Source organism: Perna viridis, chromosome 10, assembly GCF_037379345.1.
Source record: "Perna viridis isolate PV_CMFRI_1.1 ecotype Kerala chromosome 10, ASM3737934v1, whole genome shotgun sequence".
NCBI lineage: Eukaryota > Metazoa > Mollusca > Bivalvia > Mytilida > Mytilidae > Perna > Perna viridis.
Genome location: NC_142454.1, coordinates 23,722,501 through 23,737,515, shown reverse-complemented (window position 1 = coordinate 23,737,515; position 15,015 = coordinate 23,722,501). Strand labels below are relative to the sequence as shown.

Below are 15,015 nucleotides of genomic sequence, written 5' to 3'. Positions count from 1 at the left end.
CGTTTACCAAAATGTCTATGAGGAAAAAAAAGTAATTGAAAAAAAATAAGTATAACTTCAAGGAAACAAACCGATTTATACCATTTATTTCGGTTTATATACATGTACATGTACATATATGTATGAAAAGACACTTTTTTGTCAGTTTGAAAGGACTTGTTTCCCATAATACATATTAGTCGAGAAAATGTTAAGGAGTATAATGTGACTGTTACTCGACTAGAAAACAAAACAAAACATATCAGCTGTTTGTAAAGCAAATCGTATACCAAAAGTTTTCTTCTAAAAATGATGAATAAATCGCATAAAATTAATTATTACCTAATTATGAGGTTTTATCTTGTTTATTAAATAGACACATATTTTTCTCTATTTTCAAAATTTATTCAGGACAGGGCGATCTATTGCAAAATTGATGTACTATTGCACGGTGCAATAGTCTCCTTGAGGAGTCTATTGCACTGACCCCATAATGACCTTTATCTAAGCCTTTTGATTGGTTAAACTTTTTTTCATCGCTTCATTGAATTGAAATTTACACAAAAAACTCGTGTGTAAAAACGTAGATGTGACTCTCGTCTGCCAATTCGTAAACATGGAGCGGTCAATTTTCTATTCCTTGTCGAATGATTGTCTCTTTGACATATTCCCCATTTCCATTCTTTATTTTATCTCATAGACTAATTAGGTAATAAAACAGTTATTAAATGGGTTGGATGCAATAGACCAGAACATTTGTCCTTTGGTACTGAGAATGATCAAGTGTTCTATTGAACTCGGCCGTTGACCTCGTGCAATAGAACACTTGATCATTCTCAGTATCTCAGGACAAATGTTCTGGTCTATTGCATCCAACCCATTTAATAACTGTATAATATTACACTGTCCATGAATCAGGGAATGGAGATGAAACATGGATAGAAAAAATACCCACAACCCTAGAAATGAATTTCAATATTTATACCAGCAGAACTAAGAAGTAATAGCAAGATATATCTTTCTGGTGTCTTTGAAATGCACTTGAAATGAACCATTCAGGGGTATATTACTGTCAAGTTCTGTCAACTTTATTTTGCGTTTCAGTAATTCCACTCCGATCGAATTCCTATAAACTATACGAATTTATTTAATTTTTTTTTTTTTTTTTTTTTTTAGCTTTTGCTCGTTTATCGTTTGTTAATAACAAGAAATAAAAATACTTTTAGTCTTTTTGAATCCCATTGATTTCGATTGTTTGTCTCTTCCAGTTGCATGTTCTATACCTAGGCAGAGACGAGTATAAGTGTCTGGTTCTTGTTATATTTGTATCATTCTACAGCAAAAATTATTTCCGTTTTATTTCCCCATTTCCCGATCGACGGAAAACGTTCCAAACGTTCAAAAAGTAAAAGGTCGACAAATCGTTAGACATTTGTTTCGTTTGAATTTTCTTCGTTTTAAACGGTTTAAATCATAAAAAATGAAATATGTGTATTCCTAAGTGTATGTACAATTACAAGGTATCATTATTTCATAGAAGAAATGGCCAGATTATTGATTGTAAAATTGCTTTGGAGCATGTCAATTGAACTTTTCTCAACGAACCCAGAAAATATTTACATCTGACATTTCTCTAGACATTTTCAAAAAGATAACTTTTTTGTTTGTACTGAAAATTTCATCAAATGCGGACGTAGAATTGCTAAAAGTATGTACATTTTTATGATATATTAATCGGAAAAAAATATTGTGTAAATAAGTTCTTACATTAGTAATAGAATTTGATTACTGAACACTTTTAGAAATTTGACCATTTACTAACACTTTCATTTTTGCACAGAATTTTTTTTTGCCTAAAATGAACGCAATTTCGATAATTATCTCAAAAAGAACATATGAAATAATTCTTCCATGCAAAAATTGGCGGTTTTACGGGTTTTTGGAAAGTTGAATTGATTATAAAGAATTAGAAGTACCATTTGCGACAAATATTCAGAAATTATAATTTGTCCTGATTTCAACAGTATACAGCTTTCACATAATCACAGTTTTGATTGTTTTCAATAGTCATTTATAGTTTAGATAGGTGTGTTTTTTTCCAACGCAGCCGCAATAGCGTTGCGTAACGTCGAGATAAAAAGAAATGATTTATAGTGAGATATGAATTTGGAAGAAATTTTAAGTATGTTAAAACGCTTATTGTTTAGAAAAATCTTTAATTTTTGGGGTAACTTGTTCATTTTATTATAATGCTTGCAGTTAACAACTATCTTTTTTTCAAAGTATATGTATGTTCGGTGGGATTTATAACGAAGACAATTTCGTAGAAAATGTAAATCATTTTCTTTAGAAGCTATTTATAGTGGTATTATATTATTTATATTTCAGACATTTTAGGACGTCTTCCTCTTTCAGTGAACCTATTTTCAATCTACAAATTATGGATCTATCTGTTAAATTTATTAATTTATCGATTTAAGTTGGTCTTATACCTATTTTGTAGACTCCCTGGAGAATTACGTGTACAAAAATTTAAATGTGTGGTATACACTTAAATCTTTATAATTTATATCTATTCAATGTACTGGTAAATAGAAAATTAAAATACCTTGTTCTCCTTCTTAATCATATTATAATAAACCTCATTTGAATGTGACATTTAGTCAGAAGTTTACAGGAAGGGTTTAAAATGCCCGCGCATGTTTGTAATGGCTAATACTGAGTCAGAAGCTGGTACGGAATGCTGGAAACCCATGACAGTGATAAAGAAGGATTTCCAAATAACTCATAAGGAACTTCCATGCACACTCAACATTAACAACAAGCATCTTCAAATCGTTAAAACTTGTAAATGTGAAATTGTGTTATTTTTTTTAGATGGAAACGAAGTAGAGAGAGACTGTATCTTTACAAACATGCTGATAACAGGGATTTATTGACTTTTAAATCATGCGGCTTTTGTTTCTTTAGACATTAATTTTCCAGTTTCGTACTAAGGCTTAATTTATTTTTTTTCTTTAGAAGTAATGATATTTTTTTTTCTGTTGCATCATTCAAGACATCGTCGTAGCTGGCTGAGACACGGATTACTTAACTGCGATAGTGATAAACCATATTTTATTCCCAGAGATTTTTCTGGCACTGAATGTTTTCACATAGTCCAATAAATGTGGCAGAATTCTACGGTTACTAAACGTAATTGTACCGAGTGATTACATATAGCAGTACTTTACTCAGACAAATTGTAAGCACATGGAAAGATTAGTAAAAAACTACCGTTACGTTTAATCTCCTTCGACATATAATATACAAAAGAAGTCAGTCGACCAAACAATCTGCTTTAATATTTTAGATTCAATATTAGATATAAAATATTAAAAATATGTTAGTCACTTGTATTCAAATAAATGATCAGTGCTTTTGCATATCATACACATGTGACATTTTATCACAAGTTTAGTGTAAACAATTCTATTGTGTCAATTGCAAGTACACAAACTTACTACACAGTCCATACTAATTTTAAAAAGTACATACGATCATACTTTAGGGAGTTGATGAGCACGAATACTCCCCCTAATTCCTATAGAATATTAAGAAACATGTTACAGTAAACCCTGTCTAAAGTGAACACTAAATAACCAGAAAACCTGTCTAAACCAGACATAACAAAATTATGAACCTGTTTAAGCAGTCACTGATTAATCAGGAAATATGTATAAACCAAACATTTTTAGACCTGTATATTGTTTCATTTCATTGTTTTCATTCTGATAAATTGATATTTATTTTTGTATTAACGATTATTTAATTAAACAATCAAGCCAACAAACATAACATTAAATTTTCATTTACAGACAACAACAATAACAACATACAACAAACCAAAGTAAAAGAAAAAAAATATAACAAACATCACAGAACAAAATAAATTTCTTTGTAAGATTCGGGTAAAATAGAAATTATTTCATTTATGTAAATAAATGGACAATGTCTTTTAATATGAATTTGTGTAACCTTTGTAAACCGAACACCTGTCTAAACCGAACACAGGTCTAACCCAAACACCTGTCTAAACCGAACACATATCTAAATCGAAAACCAGTCTAACACAAACACATGTCTAAACAGAACATCTGTCTATCCCAAACACCTGTCTAACCCAAAGACATGTCTAAACCGAACACCTGTCTAAACCGAACCAATTTCAAAAGCCAAATATGTATCCGATTAAGACAGGTTACGTAGTGCCATTTTAGGACATTTACAGTTCAGTTAGAAATATAATATAAGCGTCTGAAAAATTCCAAACGATGTTAAAACTGCCGAATTCGCGAAGCAAATTTTTAGTCGTTCCCTCCACGGGAGTTCGAGTCCACCCGGCCAGCTAGCTATATAAAAATATAGCTTCTGCAATACTATCATACATCGTGTACTCAATTACAGCCCTAATCCTACGAGGAGGAATGAACCGGCCAGCGAAAGCTACATTTTTAATATGATGATGATGAGAGAGAGAGAGAGAGAGAGAGATTAACACAGTTTTACACTTTGTTTCTGCATAGTTTATAAACTTCTTATTACTTTCGCACCATATTGCTACATTTGTATTTCAACTAAGTCTTCAGCTTGTATTTTTTTGGTTTTAATTCGATTATATCTGTCCATAATAATATGAATTGTTGAATCATTTGCATAAAGATCAGTATTACAGTTTTTTTTACCATGTAAAGTGGAAGGTCATTGATGTCTAAATAAAACAGAAGGGGACAAGAATTTGTCATATTCTATTGAGAATTTGTTGGACATAACATTCCTTATTGGAACTTGCTGAGTTATATTTTCCAAATAAAATCTAAAACAAATAACACTGTTTTTGTCAAAGCCATATAATTCTAATTTTTGCTGAAGCATAGAGTGTTCAACAACGTCCAATGTTTTTTTTTCAAATCTAGGAAAATTGTAATATTAATATTCCCTACATTCATGTCCAAACTCTAGAAATTTATCACCTATATAGATCAAAGATGTCTGTCGTGAATGACCTGACCTAAAACCCGATTGAGCATGTTTGGGTAACTTAAATTCAGAGAGATAAGCATAGATGGGAATGAACATGGCGCTGAATAAGTTTTGAGATAGTTGATAAAACCGATAGTGATCAATAATTTGTTGGAAGAGCACGTTCAACAGCTTTGAAAACTGGTGACACTTTTGCGGTTCTTAAATTATCTGGAAAAGTGCCAGTATCTATCATTCTGTAAAAAAAACATATTATAGATTATGCAATAATAAGGGCACTTAGGTTGAGTAATTTAGGACCAATGATGTCTATTCCTGAAGACTTAGTTATATCTTGTTTATTTAACTGTGGGAACAAATCAGGGGTTGTTAAATGCAATATACAGAATTTTTTTTATTTACTATTGTTTCCTGCATGACACGTTTATGTTTAGCAATATAGATAGGTTTAATGAGGTGGTATGACTTGCATCTGTAAATCTTTAATTTGAACAGATATTGCGAAAAATGCATTAAATTCGTTGGAAATTGGCATTCCGAGTATATAACATAGACATCTTGTAAACGTTTTGTTTAGCTGGCATTAATTTTCAATGAATCGCGATGTTGTGTTTTGCTTGGACGAATGTTTTTCAAGTGTCAATATGGTGAATATTTAGAATTGCTATACATGTAACAAATCCTTATTTTGTACGAAATAATAATGTTCCAAGTGACACCAGCCTAGTAAACACATAAGACCTCTATATTGCGATATCAGAATTTATTGCACTATCATGTTCTTTATTTTATTTTATTATTATTATTTTTTTTTTTGGGGGGGGGGGGTTAACTCATTCGTATTACAGGTTAGAAATATAAATTAATTTTAATTATGAATTATTTATTATAATCATAAACGGTTATAATTAGTATTTGTACTAATTATAACCATTTACACTTGGTCAAATACATGTACATGTACATTGTAAATGTATGCTGAATTTTTACGTAGTGAATTCAACTGCTTCTGTCCTATGCAATATATTTTGCCTTTTTCCAATAACCATGAAATTCAGTACATTTTTTTTTTGTATAAAACAATTAATACAATATTATATTACACGTACAATCATGTAATTACACATGTCGAGGTACATATATCCTGCATCTATACGTTGTGCTGCCTATTGCTGTTGTTTTTGGGCGGTTCCAGAATTTTATTGAATGAAATCCGATCTACTAATTATTAATCATAGTACTTTTTTGAAACTGGACTGTTCCATGCTATCATTTGATCATTTTTGTCACAATATTGCAGAGCAATTTAAAACTAAAATCAATCAATTTACCGCCTTTTTAACCCCTATGGACCCCCTCCCCATTTGCAACCAAACCCAACCCGCATCCTCCACTGGTTGTCGTACATAATTTTTTACCCTGGTTTAATTACCATAAATAACAATGTTACGTTTTTTCTGGTCAATTCAATATGATTGATAATCGATGTCCTATATTAAAGAACCGTATATTGACCAATTATAGAATTAGGTCATCATAGTTGACACCAAAGCACCATGACGCTCAAGAAAACAACGGTATTGTTGGGACCCGCCAATTTGTGTAGGCAGACTGAACATAACCGATCTATTTATTGAACCTATAAATCCGATCGTTGCTGCACTTGGAAAATATATAAAGGCTTTTCTCAGAACATATTCGTTAAAACGTTCAAAATATTTTCTTTGAGTAATTTCAAAAAGGTAAGACAATTTCTTTTTATTATTTTACATTTTCAATCATTTTGTTATACCTATAATATAAATTGTAATTAGAAACCTTATGTAGGTATATCGACTTGTTTTGAAAAGGGATTTAAACGTAGTTTTCAATAGAGGTTTTTAAACTTCTAACCTTGAGTGGAACTGTAAAACTCGTTCTTTCTTTAATTAACTGGATCATATTAGATCTTGTACAAGTACGTTATTGAGTAAATTGTCGATTGAAGTTTTTAAACGAAAATTCGAACTTCCCAGGTTAAGAATTTATATACTAAAACATACGGCCTTAGTAAGAATCACGTAAACGGGCTTTTGATTAATCGAACTTAGAAGGTTCCGAGTTTTATGTTAAAGCTATGATGCGCATGTAATCTCAAATCTTACAATTAACTCTAAGACTTAGTGTTTTTTTTTATAATATTAGTGCATTATACACCTCTTCCATCAACCAATTCAAAAATTCTTCTTCCTACATACGGACATCAAAAAATATCCCCGCAGCAGCACTAAGCTTGTTGTAAATAGGCGACTTAATAGTGCTCAGAACCCTTGCCGGGGGCAAGACCACTATGCCCAAAGAGCAACTGGGTTGTGTGCCCCAGGTGGTGGAATTATGTACCCCTGGCATGTTACATGCTGGGGTCGTCAGGCTATAATAAGGAAAACCTGACCGCAAACCATAGTGGTGCAATGTGTTGGGAAAAATGCCACGTTCTTCGCACGTTAAAGAACCCTGCTGTGTTATTCTATCGTTGTAGGAACCTTTGCGCTCCGCCACAGGAGGCTAAATCCCCGACCCTACCCACCTCTCCCTATTTTCAGTGGCAATCAAACTTTGTCGACCCCATTATCTTTGTGTCCCACCCCATTTTGCATTTTATCATCGCTACTTGTTCATTTAATCAGCCATTTCATGTCCATCGCCTAGATATACAGATGTAGCTGAAATATTGCTGCTCGGGCGTTAAACCACAACAATCAATCAATCATCAATCCTACATGCTTCCAATAATTCGAAAGCAGTATCTGTATACATTGGCATGTGTTTCTTTTTTTATTGTGAAGTTTGTTTATATTTTTTCAATGACTTGTTGTTCTGTTGTATGTTTGTATAGTCTATTAAAGATTTATTCCATTTTCATGATAGTAAACTAAAATGGTATGTGTATTAAGAAAACTGACCGACAAATGTATATAATTAAATTTAATAGATTAAGTTTGCATTCGAACAAAATTCCAAAAGTCATTTTACTGGATAAAAATATACGATGGTACCTGCCCTGCCGTCCTCCAACCCCTAAAAAAAAAAACAAAAACAAAAAAAACACACATTTTAAAAAGGAGTACAAAAGAAAGCAAAAAAGGAAATCGAAAACGATCTTTAACAAGTGAAAATACTGTAATGCATGTTAACATTATTATACATGTACTTCTGAAAGGGGTATCGCCTACAAGATCATGCTTCACTTAGTAAACCTTGTATTCAGTTTAGTGCGACAGAAGCTGTCACATATCTGCATGGACTATTTCATTAATATTTTTATCTTAAAATGTTCACTTGAATAAACTACTTTTTGTGAAAACGTTACAATGAAATAATTCGGGGGATAAAAAATACGCATTTTAATTTAATTGTTTATGATTCTAAATTATAATTTAATAACATTTTGTAAATAAGAATATCTAACATTATTATTATTATTTACAATTATTGTTTACATTTGTATCAGTTGTTGAGTCTAATATATTTCTTCGATTTTTAGCTTTTCTCTGAAAAAAATTGAGGACGTTTTCTAAAGAAAAAAATTAAACAAAACCAGAAAAAAAAGACATGAGTAAAGAAGCAGAAGCAGGAGCCGCGCCACCAGCCTATGTTAAACCAGAAGGTACGAAACACTCGTGTAACACATACATGTAATCAATGTTGATTATTATACACGTACGCGAGATATATTTATATATACATACGTCTCAGAATGTGACGACTCTATCATCTACACTGCTCCCTCGAATTATGATTGATACAGGGAAGATAACCAACATGTAAGGTCGTAAGAGTCTGAAATATTCCCAACGATGTTAGAACAGTCAAATTTAGGTTGTTTTTTTTTCTACAGCACTCGAAATCGTGACTTTGTGCAGGCGGTGTTGCCAAAGATGACATAGCGGTACAATTAAGTTAGTTAGAGTCCCGTGGAGTGAACAACCAATTAATTTACAGTTAACATCGTTGGGAATTTTTCAGACCCTTAAATGTACATACTCTGTACATGTATAGTGAATAATTATGTTTTACATAATTGCAATAATCAAGTGACTTGTTTTATTTCATTGCTTCATTTATTTATTTATTTAATTTCTTGTTTTTGCGATTATTCAAATAATAAGAAAAGAAAAACCGGCATCAACTAACTGTCTTTATAAGAATTGTGCAAAATATTAAAAAAAATTATGTTATGAACAATAATGACGTTTTATATGAAGCCTTGAAGTAAAAAATACATGAGTATCTTAATAAATTGAAAACGAGTATATTGGCAATATTAGGTTTGTCTCCACTGAGAAGAAACTCTTTCAATGTCATTCTATTAATTAATTTTTCACCTTATATGAATTTCAACATTAAAAAAAACTTTCTAAAAATATAAATTGAATGTGTAACCTTGTAACCCATACCCCCTTTTTTGAATGATTTTAGGATTGAATAATAATTTTATAAAAAGAAGACTCTCATTTGAAAATCTATAATAAGGAGATCCAGGCTATCACATGCTCGATGTTGTCAACATTAAGCACACAACATACAATTTTTTTCAATAAAGGAGTATAATCCCTGGAATCCGTCCCGGAACCGCGACTAACGAAAAACATATGCAATAAATTATATTGCTACATGCACATAGGAGATCAATATGAAGTCAAAATTACACGTAATCATGATTATAATAACATGCACAATTTTTACAGATGTTGAAGCACCACCATCATACGATTCCCTGTTCGGCAAAATAAAGAAAGCCAGAGAGGAATCGGACGACAATGTCAGTTTTGTCAAGACATGCTGTGGAATACTTCTGGGATCACGTAAGTCGTTATCATAACAAAAGTGGAATTTTGGTCTCCCCTGAATGTCCTTTATAACAAGATGCTAGAGAGATCTAGACTATCTTTACAAACCCGGCTGATTAAGTAAAAAAATAGTTGGCAATAAATTACTCTTTAGTAGCGATGACTTCACATATGAACAGAATTTAAAATATTTTGAAATTTGCGCCGGTTTATCAAACATTCGAAACGATTTTGAGCATTTTAGTCAGCTTCTGTATTCTCTCATCTACACACAATCATCTTATGAACCCCACTTTGCTTCAACCCTATCCTCTTCCTTTTGAAATATATGCTTTCCCCTCCTGCTTGGTACATTAGAAAACAATCATATATTATGTATGTTTTGCTGTTGTCAATATCTTTTGGTCTTAAATTATTAGTTGGATAACTTAATATCTAATTCTTATAGATCTGTTTAATCTGTAAAATAATTGTATGAATGTGTTACATGTATGTGTAAGACCATATGCAGAGACACACTTTCTGTCGTAAACATAAAAATACATGCATCCATAAAAAAACAGATAGTTGACGCAGTAAAATTTGATCTTTTTACTTATAATTTTCACAGTAATACATGACACACAATTTCCGTTACATTTTTTTTAACGCCACTAAGTTATCAGTATTTGGCCAATCGAGAAACAGAATTGTGATCAGGCGACTTGCGTTTCCATGAAATAGCGTCTTTAAGGTCAAACGGTAAAAAGCGAAACTATACCGACTGCGTCGGAAAAAATCTTTGAGGAGGTACACCTAGGGTAAGGGACATAACTCTTGAAATCATTGATATGTTTATATCATATTCAATTTTGCCAAAGCACGTCAAGCTTTCCTTTGAAACAGAATGAAATCAGTCTAAGTTACTTTGATGCTTACATAAGATTGATGTAAAATGGTGAATACAATCGTTCCGATGATTTGTAAGCGTTGTGTCCCTTACCCTGGGTCTACCTCCTTAAAGCATATAAAAACATGGAAGACTTCAATGGTCTGTATAAGGAATTCTACAGAATATTCGGCAGTCTTTTCATGGGCCCAGCTTACATTTGTACATAGATGCTTATTTCACTGTACATGTATCATGTTCATTTTTATTGTATTTCACTATTTTCGAAGATCTTGTTTTCTCACAAGTAGGATACTTAGGTTCTTCCTAACCTTATAACGGCTTTATGGTTGAGTTAGCAAAGTAGCTTGGAGTAAAACTGCAGATGTTAGGAAATCAGCTTTGGGCTAGTAACGACTAATGCTTAAGTGTCAGTCTATGTAAGAATTAGGCAATTGGTGAAACATGGTATGAAAAAAACCCATCATTTTGATAGTGTAATTTGACTTTTGCACTATCAGAATCAAGGGATATAAAAATAATATTTTTCATATCATGTTGGTGCATTGAATTACAATTTTATTGAAATGCACTGAAAAAGGACATTTCAAGGGCAGATAACTCTGTCAAAAACCTCATTTTTCTAACATTCTATATTGAAAAGTTTATGAGCAAAGGCAGTGATGCAGAGCTTAAATATTTTGTCTTTTTTTTCAAATGGAGAAGGCATCCTTGAGTTATATAATATTGTCAGATCAGTGGTGTTTTGACATACGTGTTTCTGATTTTTACCCATTTTGCCTGATTCTTACTAACACTTACACTTGATATGAAACAACACGACGATGCATGTCGTACTCGTAAACGGAATATCAACGCTATTAACACGTACAGTACTCACTAATGTAATTAAAACTTTTCAAATACCGTGATGAGAAGGATTTTGTCTGATTCATTCTTATGATACAAAATTTAAATGATACAAAATAATGTAATAATGACCAAAGTTCAAGTTTGAGGATGCATTCTTCATTTTTTTTTTTTTTATTCTGTTACCGTTTTATTTTCATTTCTTTTCACACTTTAGAGGTACCACCATTTCAATCAACATGATTGTTGCAATAATCAACGTATTTAAAGATGTATTCGGTTATGTATCTATTGTTGTTTTAATTTGTTATTGCCTCTTTTGGGTCCTCAATCGGAAATAAAGACTGATTTGATTTGATTTCATCTTATTTGTATATGTAATGTCATAGCAGATAGTTGTTATTGTCGGAGTCGGTGCACGTGAGTCGGTGCGCGTGAGTCGGTGCATGTATATCCTAATATTCTACTTAACACAAAGAATTGTGACTTTACAAGGTTGGTATTTTTGCATATCGCCCAGTAAGTTTGTTTACATTTTACCCAAAACTCAATATATATACACAATATATATATATTATTTTTACAGTGGCGTGTACCATTTGTCTTGGAGTATTCCTAGCCATTCCAATATCAATGATTGTAATTGGTATGTACATAAACCAGTGCGTTTAATGAGAAAGTTCCGATACAGATAATTAAAAACGAAGGTTAAACCATTCCAGTTCAAAATTTACATAACTATCCACTTAACCCCCGAAAACCCTACTTATGGATCCGCTACTATACATTTAGATTACCAATAGCACTTTTTGGGGTATTTCGTTACCCCGACGATTAAAACATACACAAAGTCATGTAAAATTACAAACTTAAAAAAAAATGTGCAGTATTTTAACATCAACAAAAATAATAACAGCAACAAAATCCAACGAAAACAAACAACAAATAACAAAACAAGACAACACCCATAACAAACAATCAAACACACGAACAGCACAACAAAACAAAAACAAAACAAGACGAAACAGAAATAAAAACAAAAACAAAACAAAAGTGCTATTGCATTAGAATCGGTCACACACAGTTTTATAATTATTTGTTCATTCCATTCATGCCAATCAATCAATACATTTTCCATAGGTGCAGTTTATCTCCATGATTGTCCAGCGGAGCGAATGATCCCGATCTATCTGATAGTAGCTGGTGCTTTTGGAATTGTTTCGAACATAATAAGCATCATCAGATCATGTATGCAGAAAAAGAAGGAAAATGCTGATGATGAAGAAAAGAAATCCGGAGCAGGACCAGAACAACTGATAAATGTATTCTTGAGTGCTTGGTTTATTGCTGGTAAGAGAACAAATACAATTAGTAAGGCCATCTGTAGCAGTAATTGTCGGAGCTTTTTTATCGAGACTATTTCGTCATTTTTTTAGATGAAGGTAAACTTTTTAAGGATTTTTTGCAGAATAATTTCAGTTGTAATAAGCCATTTTGGACACGCTTCAAATGATTCAGTGTACAATTTCTCATCTTTTAATTATTTTATATTGAACCGGAAAGAAATTTATTTAACGTCCAGTTGTTGAATATGCTAATAAAGATATAAAGGTCTTGACAGTCTGTGCCATTTAATTTATTATTTTATTGCTCGAGTAGCTCTTTCCTGAATCTGCAGATGCATCATTAGTAAACTGAATTGGCGGCAATCAAATCCACGATTGACGCTTTAAAATAATCGAATGCTATGACTATTAATTACATACTGCTTGTGCTAAGTACATTTGTAAATGTTCTTTACTGTTCTTGTGAGTGTTGATAAAGATTGGAGGATTTAGTCTTCTTGATATAAGGTCGATTGACTGAAAAAAAATATACAGATATCAGTCTTGCATTGCAAATTCCTGAGCGGGTATACGTCAAAACATAGAGGCGGTAAATTTAGTGCGTTTTTTTTCCTTTACCTTTTCCTATTTTTGTTTTGTTTTTTTGGGTTCGATTTTATGAACTCAAAATAAAAGTGAAAGTAGAAAATTCCTGTTCCCATGTACCAAAGTTCGTGCCTTTTTTTCTAAAATGCACCTTAAAATGAATTTTTACATTTTCCTTATTCGAAAGACAAGAAAGGTTAAAATTTTAACTATAACTCCTTGTCTATTTTTTTTAAATCAAGAAAATTTAAGGTTTACGGGACCAAGAATACAAGACTGAGACCTATCAGTAATCTCCTATCTATCTAACTTCCACATAGCGTCGATTTTGATTCCTTCCATAACTCAATCAATCAATCAATCAATCAAAAAGAATGAAATTATTGTTATACATTGTAATGTATTGGACTTAAATAAATAATCTTCTTTTTTGTTTCCAGGTAACGTATGGGTCTACAGAACATACGACGATTGGCAAAGCTCTAACTCTTCCCTGGACTCCTATTGTCATCCAACGTTATATTATTTCGCCTTCTGGATGATCACGTCCACATACATTCTGATCGGAGTTGGCCTTGTGATCTGCGTTGCTTGTTGCATTTGCCTGTGTTGCTGTAGCAAAAAGGAGTAGTGAACCCTAACCGTTGGTTGAACATTGGAATTTTCGGATTTACTAAATTCCCTTAATCGAGAACTCGGAGTTGACTGTGATACATATGTAGTTACATGCTATATAACTTCAGTTAACATATGCCAGTAGAACTTCCGATACTTGTCTTTTTTTTTCTCTCTTTTACAAGCGGTTACTAACAATTGTATCTTGTAGATTGCTTAAACATCAACGACAGTGACAGTACAATACATTGCTATGATTACTGTGTTGATCTTAGGAGATCAAAAGATAATCATAAATCCTTATTTTATTATAAAGAGTGTCGCCATCGTGAAATCGGAGAACGATTCACTTCACTATCGTTACTGTCATTTGCATATAGCAAAGAAAAAAAAATGTAAGAGATTTAATTTTATTAGTTTATTTGGACTATAAACTATTACACTTGGAAGTTTTTTATTTCTTACACTAAATTTAATGCATCTTCAGAATCTGCAGTTTTGATGTATATTGTGTTTGTAGACTTAAAGAGGTAGACCTAAGATAAGGGTCACAACTCTTACAAAATGATTGTATTCAATATTTTATATCAATCTCTTGTTAGCGTCATGCAATGTAACTTTGATTGATTTCATTCCGTTTCAAACGAAAACTTGGAAGACTTTTGGTAAAATTAAATACGATATAAACATACCACTGATTTCAAGAGTTATCAATGTCCCTTACCCTAGGTCTACCGCCTTAAAAAAACAAATAATATCATTTGTCTCATATTGTTTATACTTACAATACTTTTTTTATGATTTGGCTTACAAATTCAAAACACTACAATGTAATTTTTCAAAGGTTTATTAAATTAATTTTCTTTTCTAGTAGAAATAAAAGCACACGCATGCGCATTAA

The 15,015-nt window shown here is 31.9% G+C and overlaps 1 protein-coding gene across 4 annotated transcripts in view; it reads left to right on the top strand.

The window, feature by feature from the left end:
* LOC148605046 (transmembrane protein 272-like) overlaps positions 1–15,015 on the top strand; it is an 18,829-nt gene extending 3,814 nt beyond the window's left edge. For 2 of the 4 annotated variants that reach the window (XM_088547670.1, XM_088547669.1), the window contains exons 2-6: positions 8,525–8,647; positions 9,729–9,845; positions 12,155–12,214; positions 12,709–12,918; positions 13,940–15,015. In XM_088547670.1, the coding sequence (XP_088403796.1) occupies positions 8,593–8,647; positions 9,729–9,845; positions 12,155–12,214; positions 12,709–12,918; positions 13,940–14,130 (633 nt within the window). In that variant the 5' untranslated portion in view covers positions 8,525–8,592 and the 3' untranslated portion in view covers positions 14,131–15,015. Of the gene's footprint in view, positions 1–6,500; positions 6,744–6,939; positions 6,959–8,524; positions 8,648–9,728; positions 9,846–12,154; positions 12,215–12,708; positions 12,919–13,939 lie in introns of those variants that run through there. The other 2 variants (XM_088547668.1, XM_088547671.1) reach the window with 2 other exon arrangements.